This window comes from Dipteris shenzhenensis, chromosome 4 (genome assembly GCF_047967505.1).
Source record: "Dipteris shenzhenensis isolate YYH24624 ecotype China chromosome 4, Dip_SZ_1.0, whole genome shotgun sequence".
NCBI lineage: Eukaryota > Viridiplantae > Streptophyta > Polypodiopsida > Gleicheniales > Dipteridaceae > Dipteris > Dipteris shenzhenensis.
Window position 1 is genome coordinate 43,057,928 of NC_141599.1, and position 14,574 is coordinate 43,072,501.

General features: G+C 44.8%; 1 protein-coding gene across 1 annotated transcript; it reads left to right on the top strand.

Moving 5' to 3' along the window:
- Nucleotides 1–3,998: 3,998 nt before the first annotated feature.
- Nucleotides 3,999–9,263, top strand: LOC147902901 (wall-associated receptor kinase-like 6). Its single transcript, XM_087373960.1, has 4 exons — nucleotides 3,999–4,962; nucleotides 5,092–6,122; nucleotides 8,850–8,908; nucleotides 9,107–9,263. The coding sequence occupies exons 1-4, from the start codon at nucleotides 3,999–4,001 to the stop codon at nucleotides 9,261–9,263; spliced, it is 2,211 nt and encodes a 736-aa protein (XP_087230086.1).
- Nucleotides 9,264–14,574: the final 5,311 nt, after the last annotated feature.

The window sequence follows — 14,574 nt, forward strand, 5'->3', positions numbered from 1 at the left end:
ATAGGTACTTCGCACTTTGGTGCAGGTGGATGGTTGGCGTTTGAGGCAACCGTGGTAAGTCTACTTCTCATTTAATGTATTGTTCTATTTGTTTTACTACATATTACATGCACTTTATCTAACTCTAAGTCTCATAAATTGGATCCACAGCAAGCTGCGATGGGTCGTCTTCCTACAGATGCAGAGACGCGATGTGCATTTCGCATAGGAACAAAGCCGTGGTTTATTGAGCAAGAGGCAATGGGAGCGACGGTCGATTGGGCTGAGGTGGCTGCTCACATGATATAAGACTACTTCTACTTGTAATCTCACTTTTTAAATTGTTTTATTCTTTAAGTTCCAATCTAATTTTCAATTTATATGGTTTACTCTTAGGGTCAAAGCTCAAGCATCCCATCACTAGAGGCGAGTGATCACCAGGGCAAAGGATCAGACACACGTGACGAGGATCAGGGAGAAGGCGCAGCTCACGAGGACCAAGGATCAAGCCAACAAGACGAGGACGAGGACGAGGACGACTTGAATGAGTAGTAGTAGTAGTAGCAGCAGTTTGCATATACTTCGCCATGTATGTCATTTTGTATATCTGCTCGTTTGAGCAATTTTGTATCACCCTTTTCTAAAGGGTAATTTTGTAACAAACAATGTTATATATGTTCGACATGTATATGCTTTTGTTGCTCGATCATTTCATTTGAACGTTTGTATCACCCTTTTCGCAAGGAAAATTTTGTAATAAAAAACTTTTTTTTAATAATTACAAAAAAAAAAGCATTAGTGGGGCAAAACAGGGCTTGCTATGGCCCTATTTAGCCCCACTAATGCTTTTTTTTTAGTTCTATTAATCGTCGCTATATAGCAACGTTTACCAGTGTCGCTATATAACGATGTTTATCAGCATCGCTATATAGCGACGGTTTATAGCGATGGTTCTTTTCCGACACTTTTAATGACTTTAATAACAATGTTTGTGCTCGTTTTTAAAAAAAATTAATGTAAAAAGCATCGGTATTTTCATCGGAAAAGGGCCTATGCCTTGTAGTGATGTAATGTTTTGGTCTCTAAGGGTCTCAGCAATTGATGAGTTTTTATTACATTTATGTAATCTCTTTTTGTTCAATTTGAGGCTCTTAGTATGCATTGTTGTTAACTTTTAAATTTGAATGGTTATGGTTGCTACCTGTAATCTTTTGGCCTTTGAGACTCTTAGCAATTGCCAAGTTTATATAAATGTAAGATCCTCTATTCAATTTTTGCTCAGTATAAGTTGTTATTTTTATATAACCTATTATTGGATGTAGATGTACATTGTAATCTTTTTTGCTTGATTTTCACTCGATGAGTTGTAGTTTATTATCTGGATGGCACCACCGGGCCTCCAGTCACCACGGTGGCTCGGAATACTTTTATTCTTGTTTATATTTACTGCAACAAGGACGAAAATACCAGTAAAGTAGGACTACAATTTCCTTGGTTTATGACCAAAATAGCGCTAAAATAGTTTCAATGATCCACCATTGTGGTTGCATCTAGAAAAATACAATTAAACTTTCAAAAAATGCAATTGACGATATGGTCCTTGAGAGGTCCCCAAGGGCATATCAAGATGCACATATATGGCATGTCGATATGGCCCTTGTCCCTAAAGGGAAACTCTCAAGGGCCTTATCATCAATTGCATTTTGCTTCAATGCACAAGGAAATTCATTTTTCTTGGTACATAAATATATAACTCCAAGAACCAGCGCGATGCCTATCATAGATCTCCTTCTATTTATAGCACGCTAGTCATCATAGACCTCGTCCCGTAACACGTAAAAATAGGTGACGGAGCTATAACTCTAAGAACTAGCACAGTGATCTCTCCAAGACAACCTTGAATTTTGGGCGATGACAGGTCGTCAGGCCAAAGACTGCGATGATGCTTAGAATGATAGACTGTGTCTCATTATTATGCCAAAAATTACTGTGGTGGTCTCTCCAAGCCAACCTATGATTTGCATGGGTAAAGATGCGGCAAAAGGCTACGCGATAATAGGTGTTAGGCTAGAGATTGTACTGCAGTAGTGTTCACAATGATAGATAGCATCTCATTATTATGCCAAGAACCAACGCGGTGGTCTCTCCAAGCCAACCTTGAATTTTAATGATCTGCATGGGTGTGGTGCCCAGTGACAAGTGGCAAAGCTGCGACGACAAAAGGCTATGGGATGATAAGTGGTCAAGCGACTCAGGCTAGAGATTGCTGTGCTGCATGAAGCAGTGCAGAGATTCACGATGTAGTACAGAGTTACCGTGTGTCGTGCTCTATGGTGTTCAAAATAAATAGATTGCGTCCCATTATTATGCCAGTGTGGCATCATGACGTCGGGAAATTTTTTGACGAGAGCACGGGTCTGCATAGATTTTAAATATTCACCCAGGAACGCATCACGTCACGGCCCCAAAATGATATTGCATCGCAGCCTCAAAATGGTCACACACCATCCTGCAAGAGGAGTAATGGGCAAGGCATGGTAGGAGAAGAAGCCACATGGCAGTCTCATCCTCCTCTCCATGCAACATGTGGCAACCATTCCAATCTTCTCCTTTATATATAGTAAGAGTAAGAAGCCTTACCTATGGTTCACAATACCATACATCATGAAAAAAACCGAGGTGATCTTTATAACTCGAAGACCAAAATGATTCGATGATAATGGATTTGGATATGTTCCTCAAATATGGAAATCTCCTATGCATCCAATACCTTATGGTGTGAAGCATGTAATCAAAGACTTTGAAAAACGAAGAAGAAATAATTATGCATGCTCCAACATATTGAATTGACTGCACCTGACACAAAATGAAGAATCCAAGGCACATGGTCCTTTGAAGACTACATACATGAGGAAACAAATGAAGACTACATACATGAAGAAACAAATGAGGACAAACTAAGTAAAACGCCCATAGGAAAGAAACATATGTGGACACTATGTAGAAAGCCCATAGGAAAGGCCGCCATGTTTGAATGAGGACACACTCAAAAGCCCATAGGAAAGAAACAAATGTGGACAATATGTAGAAAGGGCTCTCATTGTTTTAACTTCTTTCTTTCTTTAGTGTGTATCTCAATATGAGACATGTCCCCATAACATTTCTCAATGTTATGAGCATGGGGACATAAAGATATAAATGATAGACATAGATATAAAACTTGATTTGTTTTCCCTCAATAGATTAAAGGTTCACCGTGGGTGCTTTTGTTTTCGAGGTGGAGAAGCAAGTTCATGAGGGGCACATTCGTCGAGGACCTACTCCTGGCCGGCGAACGTCCTTAGGCCTGAGCGGAGGTTGTGGAGAAGCTTTAGGAAGAATTTAATTTCGTATTCTTGTCGAATTGGGCGGAATCCACGAAACTGAGCAAGAGTTTGGTTTCATATTGACTTTGATAGAAAAATACGTTGCATGTACAACCGTTTGAAAGCGGGCTGCAGTTGCACATTTTGATTCCATCGATTTATCCATTTATCCACCGGTTGGAAAAGAGAGTGATTGAGAGCAAACAAGATCAATTTAAACAATAGAACGTAGATCATTGTGGTTTAATGCAAGTCGGCTGCGGAGAGAAAGGAGCAGGGCATTCCTCAGAGAGAACGTGGATATCAGCCAGCTGCTGGCGGTATGATTCCATCGATTTAAACAATAGAACAGATGTATACAACTGGTTGATCCATCCATCTATCGATCGACTGTCAAAGAGAAACAGAATCGCTTAATTGAGAGCAAAGAAGTTCGATTTAAACGATAGTGTAATAGATGTGCGATCGATCGATTGATCGACCCATCGATTGTGTGAGACAGAGAGGGCCTTGATTGAGAGCAAACAAGTTCGATTTGAACGATAGAACGTAGCTATACGACCGATCGATCGATCCATCCATCGGAGGGACCATCAGCTTGATAGAGAGCAATCAAGTTTTGTAACAGAAATTTCCGCCATAGCGCCAGCATCCATGAGGATGCCGGCAGCTGCTGTGTGCGTATTCCTTGTTACACTATTGCCCGTCTGCTGCTGCACGCAGGTTGTAGCTCATCTTCTCGACTCCATTAGAGCTGATCCTCCTGAAAGCATCTCCTGCACCAGAACTTGTGGTGGCGTAGCAATCCCTTACCCCTTCTGGATCGACGACATGCGTTGTGGCCTTTCGGATTTCCACATCCTCTGCCACCAAAGCATCCCCTTCCTCAAGACCGACACAGATCAATTCCGCTTGCTGCAAATCTTTCCCGGCTACCTTACCATTGACTCCGACAACCTCCGAGTCAATTCCTGCATGGGCGCTAATTATTCCAATGTCGTCCCACAAAGCAGCTTCGTACTCACACGTAGCGCAGCTGGACCTTTTGCCATCTCCGGCAACAATGTCTTCGTCGCGCTCGGATGCTATCCCCAGGGACAATGTTCAGGCTCCAGTACCCGAGAGGGTGTGGAACCGTTCTCTTATCATTGTGAGACCCTTTGCTACAACCAGCATACAATTGACTTTTGCAGTGCATACTCCTGCTGTCTCGCTAGTATTCCTGCGGGATTGACAGAGCTGAACTTCACGGTAAATGGCGGGTGCGGCCTCGCCACCGTTCTACATCCCGGCACTTTTGTCAACGGCTCGTTAGTTTTAGGCGATTCGGTGCTGTATGGGAGTGGCCATTACGGCTTCGAGATCGCATGGGGCATCGAGTTTGAGAATCCCTCTCTGAATTGCACTACTGTGAACGCGACTGCATGCTCCCAAAACGCTGTCTGTGTAGAAAGCAACTACCCGGGTGCTTATTTCTGCAATTGTTCGGAAAACTACACAGGAGATGGATTCAAGAACGGAACCGGATGTACCCCAATCCCAGTTCCACTTCCAGCGCTGTCGCCAGCTCCACCGATACCACGTACATCTTCAGCGCGATTAGCCCGCTATATCATTGGTGACCTCTCTCTTTCAATATTCATGCAGATTAGCTTATGCGATGTTAATATGTAGCTTTTCGTAAGCAATATGCACATGCATCCTACATTCTTACTGAAGCTAATTGTGAATTTCTGTACGTTCTTAGTTATCTCGGTGACAAGCAGCTCCGTGGCGATTCTTGGCTTCTTGCTTTTAAAATTGCGAGACGAGAGACGAATAAAGCGGAGTTACTTTGAATTGAATGGCGGGCGGAGATTGCAAGAGCTTCTGCGTTCCTTAAAAGGGAACGTAACGCCCAAACTCTATCAAGAAAGTGAGCTGCGACGGGCTACAATGAATTTTTCTGATCGGATGAGGTTGGGGAGTGGAGGATATGGTACCGTCTACAAGGGCAACCTAGGCGACGGTTCAATTGTGGCGATCAAGAAGTCCAACCGCCTGCAAGATTCTGAGAAAATCGATCAATTCATCAACGAAATTGTTCTTCTGTCTAGCATCAATCACAGAAACATTGTTCGGCTGCTTGGGTGCTGCCTGGAAGTGCAGGTTCCTCTCCTTGTCTACGAGTACATTCCGAATGGCACACTGTTGGAGCATTTACAAGGCAAATTCGGCAACTTGAACTGGGAAATCCGCTTACAGGTCGCTAGCCAAACTGCAGACGCATTAGCCTATCTCCATTCTGCCGCTTCTCCTTCCATCATCCACAGAGACGTGAAATCCTCCAACATTCTTCTGGACCAAGACTTCACTCCCAAAGTCGCTGATTTCGGGCTTTCCCGACTGCTGGCACCGAATCAGACGCATGTTTCCACGGGAGTGCAAGGCACATTCGGTTATATGGATCCAGAATACTTTCGAACGTTCCAGCTCACTGACAGGAGCGACGTGTACAGCTTCGGGGTCGTGCTCCTAGAGCTGATAACCTCGATATCGCCTGTGTCGATGGGCAGCATTCTGAGTGATATACGGTGCAGCGACAGACTGAGAACTAATAAGTTTTCGAAAGTTATAGATCCACAATTGACGATCTCTATCGACGAAATGAAGTCAGTCGATGATGTGGGAGAGCTTGCCATGAGCTGCTTGTCAACCAGGGGCCATAGCAGGCCTTCCATGAGAGAGATTGCTGAAGAACTGCATCAAATCCAAATGGGCACTTACACGGATACCTTGGTATACCCTGACAAGAACAGGAAGAGAGACTGTAATAATAGGCATATACCATTTTATACTGTGCCAAGAAGAGAAGGAAGAGAGACTAATTTACTAATAAGCACTTTATGAAGCTGCAGATTTTCTATACCTCTATAGATACACCGTAAGATTAACTCCTAAAGGAGCCAGAACTGTGAGCCCAATCTAGAATGCTAAGAACTCTAGATTAATTCAGGCCATTTATTACTTCTTATATATGGAGCTAGTAAGATTAACTCGTAATGGATGAGCCCAATCTAGAATGCTAAGAACTCTAGATTAATTCAGGCCATTTATTACTTATTATATGTCACTCAATTACAGATACGGTGAATGGAAACATAATTTTATGGATGCTTAGGCCTTCACTCTTTCGTGTTAAATTACTTCACGCTTTCCAAAAGATCCAAAAGATGCGTTATGGGTTTGCTCGGAAAGGTCTTTGATGATTTGGTCTTCAAAGGACAAAATTCATTTTTTTGGTTTTTTGGGTTGTTCGAAATTCCTAACCTTAGGAGAGAATCCCCTTTTACAACTTTTGGGCCACTAGCATTTACTCTTCTCTCCACACTCCTTATCTCCTTCTTGTGGGGAAGGCCTTAGTGATTTGGTCTTCAAAGGAAAAAATTCCTTTTTGTTAATTTATTGGGTTGTTCAAAATTCCCATTGACTGCTCCCAACCTTGGCAGAGAGTATTGATGACTAGGAGTTCCCTTTTATGACTTTTGGGCCATTCTGACTCCTCTGTGCACTCTCCTTATCTCCTTCTTGCTTTTCACCTTCAACATCCCTTCCTGAATTTGGGGCCTCCAATTTAACGCTCGCTCTATGCATTTCATTTAGGCAAGGTTAAGCCCGATGAATGATAGATACATCATTCACCTTGTAAAACAAGTGAGTACAAGTACTTATGAGCACTGTTTCCTTTCAAAGGAAAACAATTGTCAAGATGAACGAATGATTAATTTTGCAACACCTATGATGGAAGCCCATGCAAACTATGTGTGTGTGTGTCTCTGTTTCTGTGTCTGCGTGTGTGCATGTGTGTGTGTGCATGTGCGTGTGTGAGAGAGAGAGAGAGAGAATTCTTAAAAAAAGAAAGTGTGTGTGAGTAAATGTGTGTGAGAGAGAGAGAACCAAAATAGAATGGGGCCACTTAGCAACAAAGTGTGTGGGACACTTCTATACTACATATTAAGGAGGGAGGGAGAGGCTTCAACTGCCACGTGTCATTCAGGGAGAGCCTTCAACTGCCACGTGTCATTCAGGGGCCAAATGCCTTGCCCACCACGCTCCCTCTAGAATTTGAATTTGAGTTTGCCGCCCAAGTCTCAGCTTGCCAGAGATGTCACCATGAAGGACCTCCTCCACTCTACAAGATGTGTATGTGAGCCACAATTTTGGGTTCCATTCTTCCCCGACATAGCTCACTTCTCAGCTCCATCGACCTCTGCTTTTCCCCACTCTAGCCCACCATCAATCGACCTATTTTGCTGCTCTCCAACATGCCAATTCCACCCTCCACATCAGTCTAAAAAGCTGGTGGAGAGGTTGGAGACAAACGAAGGGTGCAAGTCGCCATTGCCAAAGCTACTGCTACAGAGGTAGGGCTCGAGATGGTAATAGCCTCTATCAAGCATGAGACGAGCGAGGTATGCAAATGGTGGGCTGTGGAGGAAGGATGCTATGCACTATCAAGCAATAAGGGTCACTTTGCGTGGTGAGTGTATTTGCCCGTTTCATCGCCTCCGCAACTTACGGTTTGTGTTTTTCTAAAGGTTCCTTCAAGTCGATGCGAATCGGCATTCTGTGCTTGATGGTGGTAATTGCAGGCCTATTACAAGGAATGTTCCAAGAGCCTCAAAAGGCTACAAAGTTACAGATTTTTTGAATGCGATCCTCCAATGCAAGCTCAAGAAGCATGAGGCCCTAGGGGCACAAGTTCACTAAAATCTCAGCTCTTCATCACAGGCCCGTGTTGCTCATTACGCCAAGCCCTGAGAGAGAATAATTCAACAACAATTCCTTAGCAATCCTTTATGTCTCTTGCAGTGTACCTACCTGCCATCCTCCCAATAATCAAGGAGACAAAGCATTTGCGATTTCAATTCTGGTAGTGCGGATCCAAGGCATGTGTGTTTTGAAGCTTTTGAGAAGGGACTTGAGAGAAAACCATGATGAAGCTTCCTGGGATGGTTTGGAGAGGCGATTGCTAACTCAAAAAAGACTATCAGCTCGACAAGCAAGCCCAATTTGTAGCAACTGCCCTTCTTCCCTTGAATCTTGCCGTCTACTTCATCTCTCTGTTCCTATCCCCCTCGCAACTTTACACTCACTTTACATGAGAACTCTCCATTACGGAATGATGCCAGGGATTTGCTCTGCGGATAAGCCGTACCTTGCATCCTACTATAGGGACAAGGCTTCTCCAGCCCTGTTGAGTCAAAGCAGTAGCAACAAGGCGTAAGATGATGAGCATAGCATCGAAGACCATATTTGCTTTTCTTTTTTGTTCCCGTTGGCCCGTTATGATTTCTTTCGGTAAGAAATGTAAACCTATATCTTGCTAAATTGCATACTTAATTAGCATTCCACTATAGAACAAGCTATTACTTTGCATCTTGCTGGAGATGCACGGTTGCAAGCTGCCATGCTCACACCTCTAACTATGGTTTAGTGTGTCCTAAAAGTTGCATGTTGGCGCAGGAAAACATTAGTTTTCAAGAGCTTCGTGGACTGGTGAGGCTAAGAGTACCGCGGCATAGGCAAGGTCTCCGAGGTCGAAAGTGTCGTCTCTAATGTTGCACCTTGAGCCAAGTGCGATGTTCGTTAAGCTCTCTCGAACCGACTTGAAGTGCCCAAAATGTGTAATGTGCACTAGAAGATTTCTTGCACCCAGTTATGAAAAGGTCTTTAGAGCGAGAGGAATGTTAGACTTTAGCGTAGAAAAGTTAAATGTACAGGAACGAGGAAAAGGCTAGCAAGCAAGCTCTAATTCTGGTTCTTTTGGCTATCATGGACGTGGTGGTGGTGGAGGATGGTGCCAAGGAAGGCTATGGCAGCAACTATGGTGGACATGCGAGCAGCGGGCGTTCAAGCAAGGGAGTTGGAAAATCATAGGGGGCGAAGGCTTCTTCTGCACCAACCAAAACAACCGAGTTGGGATGAAAAGCAAAGAGGAGGCGGAGCTTGAAAGTGGGGTCATTGGGAGACATAGAGATATTCCTCCGAGCAAGCTTCTATATATATCTATATCTATACTATACATTAAGGAGGGAGGGAGGCAATAGTCTGCCATGTGTCATTCAGGGAGAGCCTTCAACTACCGTGTGTTGCGTGGTTGAGACTAGAGGGCACCACGTGTCACATGGTTGACAGGAGGAGAGCTTGCAGGAGGGACGCTGACAGGGAGTGGAAGGGAGTGTGAATTTGAATTCCAGAGACTCTGATGGGGAGTGGAGGGAAGGCATCAAAGGGAGTGTGAATTTGAATTCTAGAGATTCTTTCTCCAAGGTTTGCCAAGAAATACTCTACTGTTGGAGAGCCCTCTCTATGGTCATCAGGGAAGAGATGGAGTGGGGTACAAAGGTGAAGCGATGGAACCCCTCCCTGAACACTTGCTGTCTTCCCCGTTGCCTCTCCCGTTTCTCATCCCTTCACTTAGCGCCTTGAGCCCAAGAGAGAGAGGGAGAGAGAGTTCTCCTCCTCGTTGCCTCTCTTGCCCCACTGCTCAGCCCCTCGAGCCCGCCTCTCCCTCTCTCCCAGAACACTTGCTGTCTTCCCCTTTCTCATCCCTCCACTCAGGACTTGAGCCCAAGAGAGAGAGGGAGAGAGAGAGCTCCTCCCCGTTGCCTCTCTTGCCACTGCTCAGCCCCAGCCCCTCGAGCCTACCTCACCCCTTTCTCCTTCCTTCGTTTAGCCCCTCTATCCCGAGAGAGACAGAGAGAGATAGAGAGAGAGATCATTGTTGTTTGTGCTTGATGGTGATGGCTATAAAACAAGGAGATCAAATGGTATCATGGTGGCAAACTATGGGCTTGGAATCAACAGCAAATGCAACGAAGGAAAAGGTAGCCTAGAGTAGAGTAGACAGGGAAGCATCCTCACTTCACAAGAGATTGGGAGCCAGGAGACCCATTCACGATTGTGAAGTACACAAGTAAATAAGTTTTGGATTCCGTAGTTAAACACTTTTGTGTGTAATTCTTGGGACACACTATTAGCCTTCGCTATGGGATACCCTTTGTGGGGGCCATTTCTAACGGACGACCTTGATTCAAAGTTCGGGGGAATCTACTTGGATGTTTGGAGGATTGTACCCTTGCGGGAAAGAGTATGTTCAGGTTGAGATAGGTGTATGAGAATTGTTATTTGGTTGTAGACCTTGCCAGATGGAGGAGGGGCTCAGGTTGGATTGCTTGAGGTCAAATGCAGGTACGTGATTGAAGTTTGTGGGGCCATTAGGTGCTATCATGGATGGACCTATGTACTAGGGAGTTTTGCTTGGATGGGACTAGACCTGGCGGAGTGGGAGCCATTGGATGAAAAGCGAGGAATCAAGACCCACACCAAATTCTACAAGATTGTTTCAAGAGGGAAGCCAATGGAGCTTCTTCCTTGATGATTTGGGATCGAAACGAGATGTGTCTGTGAGAGGGATTGGAGGTCACCTCCTCATCTATAAGCCCCCATATGACGAGTGCATGGACTTTGGGCTAGGGTTGTCACATGGGCAACACTTTGGTTTCCATGTGGACTTCAAACCTAGAAGGAGGGGGCTGCCACATGGGCAACACCTAGGCTACCATGTGGGTAGCAACCATTTAGAGAAAGCTATAGAGAAGGGGCTACCACATGGGCAGCAAACAGGCTACCAAGTGGGCAAACATAATGAAGGAAATACCTGGCATGTCAGGCTCTTTGGAGGACTCTATTAGCACAGATCAGAGGCAAAATGATTGTAGGACACATACGATTGTTTGCAGCAGATAAAAGACCAGCTCCGAGACTAAAAGTAGTCCGAGGGCAAGGTAGGCTTGGGGTCTTACAAATGGAGAGGATGTTCAATTGAGGTTCAATTCGGGCTAGGGTTGTCACATTGTCACATTGGCAAGAATTTGGTAGATGGGTAGCACCTAGGCTACCATGTAGGCAGCAAGCTTTTAGACAGAGCCAGAATGATTGCAAGACACATGGGCTGTCACATGGGTAGCACCTAGGATGCCATGTTGGCAGCAAGATTTTAGAGAGAACCATAGAGAAGGGGCTGCAAATGGGCTACAAACAAGCTGCCATGTAGGCAGCACAATAAAGGACATACTTGGCATGTCAAAGGCTCTTTGGAGGGATATATCAATATAGATTGGAGGTAAAATGATTGCAAGACACATGCAACCCTTCGCAGCAAGTAAAGGACCAGATTTGTGACTGAGAGTGGACCAGACAGAGTGCAAGATAGGTAGGTAATTTATGCACTATCTACACAAGTTGTACGGAGCGGTTGGATGCTGAAAGGCCCAAGAAACAATAAGAACAAGGGTAGATTAGCCAAGCTGAAAAGCAACACAAGGTTTAGGGTTAGAGTATGCCCTAGAAAAATGTACACGAGTTTTAGGAAATGGTGCACCAGATTTGGGCCAAGAAGAGCCTCATATACTCGCCTATCTAGTTGAGGTTGGCCTGGGAGAGTTTTGTATTGTTCTGAGGTAGGCCATGAAGGCTTGCTTATAGGCCAGGTAGAGCCAGTTGACTAGGACAACTTGCATGTCCACTGGTAGGGACTATGCTGATCACAGCCATGCCCCAGTGACTTTCAAGACAACATAGGCTAGCTCACTAGGGCTGTTGGGTTGGCCACATTTGGAGGGGGATCTTCGCTATATAAAGGGGCCTTTTGGGGCCTCACTACTCACGAGGAGTCCATCTGAGGGGCAGATTGGAACTGCATGGAGCCTCCCTCAAGGACCAATACATGGACAAAGAAGGTGGCCATGAGACCCATAGACAAAGTGCTCATAAGGATCAACACCCTTCAGTTTCCTCGAGGTCAGCAACGAGGGCATCAGGAGAGCCATTTCAGCCATCCAGTGTGGAAGCTTCGATTGAGTAGTATATAGTCTACTAGAAGGGCTTCCACAAGACCAAGGGATGTGGCAAGGACATGAAGGCAACACTTTGCCATATGGGTAGCAAACCCAGGAGGAAGAGCATGAAGAGGGAGTTGGCAGTACCTAGGTTGCCATGTGGGTATCAAGCTCTCATAAAAACCCATAGAGAAGGGGCTACCACATGGGCAGCCAATAGGCTACCATGCAACCGTCACAATGAAGGACATAATTGGCATGGAAAAGGATATCTGGATGACTGGACCAGCGTGGATCAAAGTCAAATTGATTGGAGGACACATACGGCTGTTTATAGTAGGTTAAGGACTAGATTTGGGATTGAGAGTAGTTGAAAAGAGGGTTGGACATGTGGGTATTATATGGGCTATCTTCATAAGGTGTACAGAGCTGTTGGAGGCTAAAAAGGCTAGGAAAATAGTTAGAACAGGAGTGGATTGGCCAAGGTAGATGTGTGTCACCATGGAGCAAAAGGTTGACTAGATTCAGAAATAGAATATGCTCTAGAAGAAGGTGACTAGGCTGCAAGGTAAGGTGTGCTAGATTTGGGCTAGGAAAGGCCTCATATATAGGCGTGGCCAAGCATGGCCATGAATGCTTTCTTATAGGCTAGGCGGAGGCAGCCAAACAGGCCAACTTGCATGTTAGATGGTAGGGGCTTTGCTGGTTGGTTTTTAGGGTTGGACCCGGGTCAGTTTTGGACAGCATATGTCAGCCCACTAGGGCTGTTGGGTTGGCTACCTTTGGATAGGGATTTGCCCTATATAAAGGGGCCTTTGGGGCCTCACTACTCACTCACCTAAGGAGTAGATTGAAGCTGCAGGTAGCTTGCCTAAAGGACCAAGACATGCACAAAGGAGGTGGCCATCAGCAACATACAAAGAGCTCATGAGGATTAAGACCCTTTGCTATGCTTAAGGGCAGCAAGGAGACTGGGAGTTAGGAGACCCATTCACGACTGTGAAGTACACATAAGTAAATAAGTTTTTGAGTCCGTAGTTAAACACTTTTGTGTGACACACTATTAGCCTTCGTTGTGGGATACCCTCTGTAAGCCCCCATATGAGGAGTGTGTGGGGAGGCGGAGTTCAGCTTAGGGTTGTCACATGGCAACAAGCTCTAAGAGAAAGTCATAGAGAAGGGCTTCCACATGGGCAACAAACAGGCTGCCATGTGGGCAACACAATGAAGGACATATCTGGCATGTTAGAGGCTCTTTGGAGAACTGGATTATCATAGATTAGAGGCAAAATGCTTGCAAGACAAATGTGACTGCTTGCAGCAGCAGATAACTGACTAGATCTGAGACTGAGAGTAGTCCAAACAATGAGCAAGACAGGCAGGTATTTATCAAGCTATCTACACAAGGTGTACGGAGCTATTGGATGCTAGAAAGTACCGAGAAATAGTCAGAACAAGGGCATATTGGCACATCCATCAGGAAAAAGGCGGATCAATTTAGAGCTGGAATATGACCTAGAAGAAGGCGAATACGTTGCAAGATATGGCACACCAGATTTGGCCATGAAAGGGTCTCATATACATGTATATCTGGCTAAGGCAGGTGTAGGCCAATGGAAGCTAGCCATGTGGCCAGGCAATGCCATGAAGGCTTGCTTATAGGCCAGGTAGAGGCAGCCAACCAACCCGAGTTGCACATCAGTGGGTAGGAACTGTGCCTCTACTTTCAATGACTGTCTCTTCCCCTCCCTACTTCCCAGGAGCTGCGCTTCTTCAATAGAGGATTTGCTTAGGAATATTAGGGGATGTTGCTACCATAGAATGATCATTAGGGTATTGTATGGCTATAGCTCTATGTCTATAATGATTTAACATCCTCTCTCTTCTATTTGCATGCAACATGTTTGGTGTTGTTTTGTTCAAGCATGGGAGGAATGAAAGCTAGCTACAACGTGGTGCACTCAATCTCAAATGAGTGAAGAAGTGTTAGTGCTTGGGAAGGCATGCATTCCACTTCTATGTGGATGGAGCTTCTATCCTAACATTTTTTGACAAGCACAGACAATAATTGGCAATCATCATCTTGAACCACCACTGCTCAAGGCAAGGACCAGAAATACAACTACCACGGCCATAGGTCCAGGCAAGAACCACAGCCAAACACAAGATGAAGGTAGGTCTGTATACTCTTCTAACTCTTCTATATAATCAAAGCCGGAATGCGATCGATAAAGGTAGGAGGTTTTGATATTTGGTTTCAAAGCTAGACTACGATTGATAAAAGTCAGAGATTTTGAAATTTTCTGGCAAAGTGGTTAATAAAAGTAGAAGATGTATGGTCTCCTATT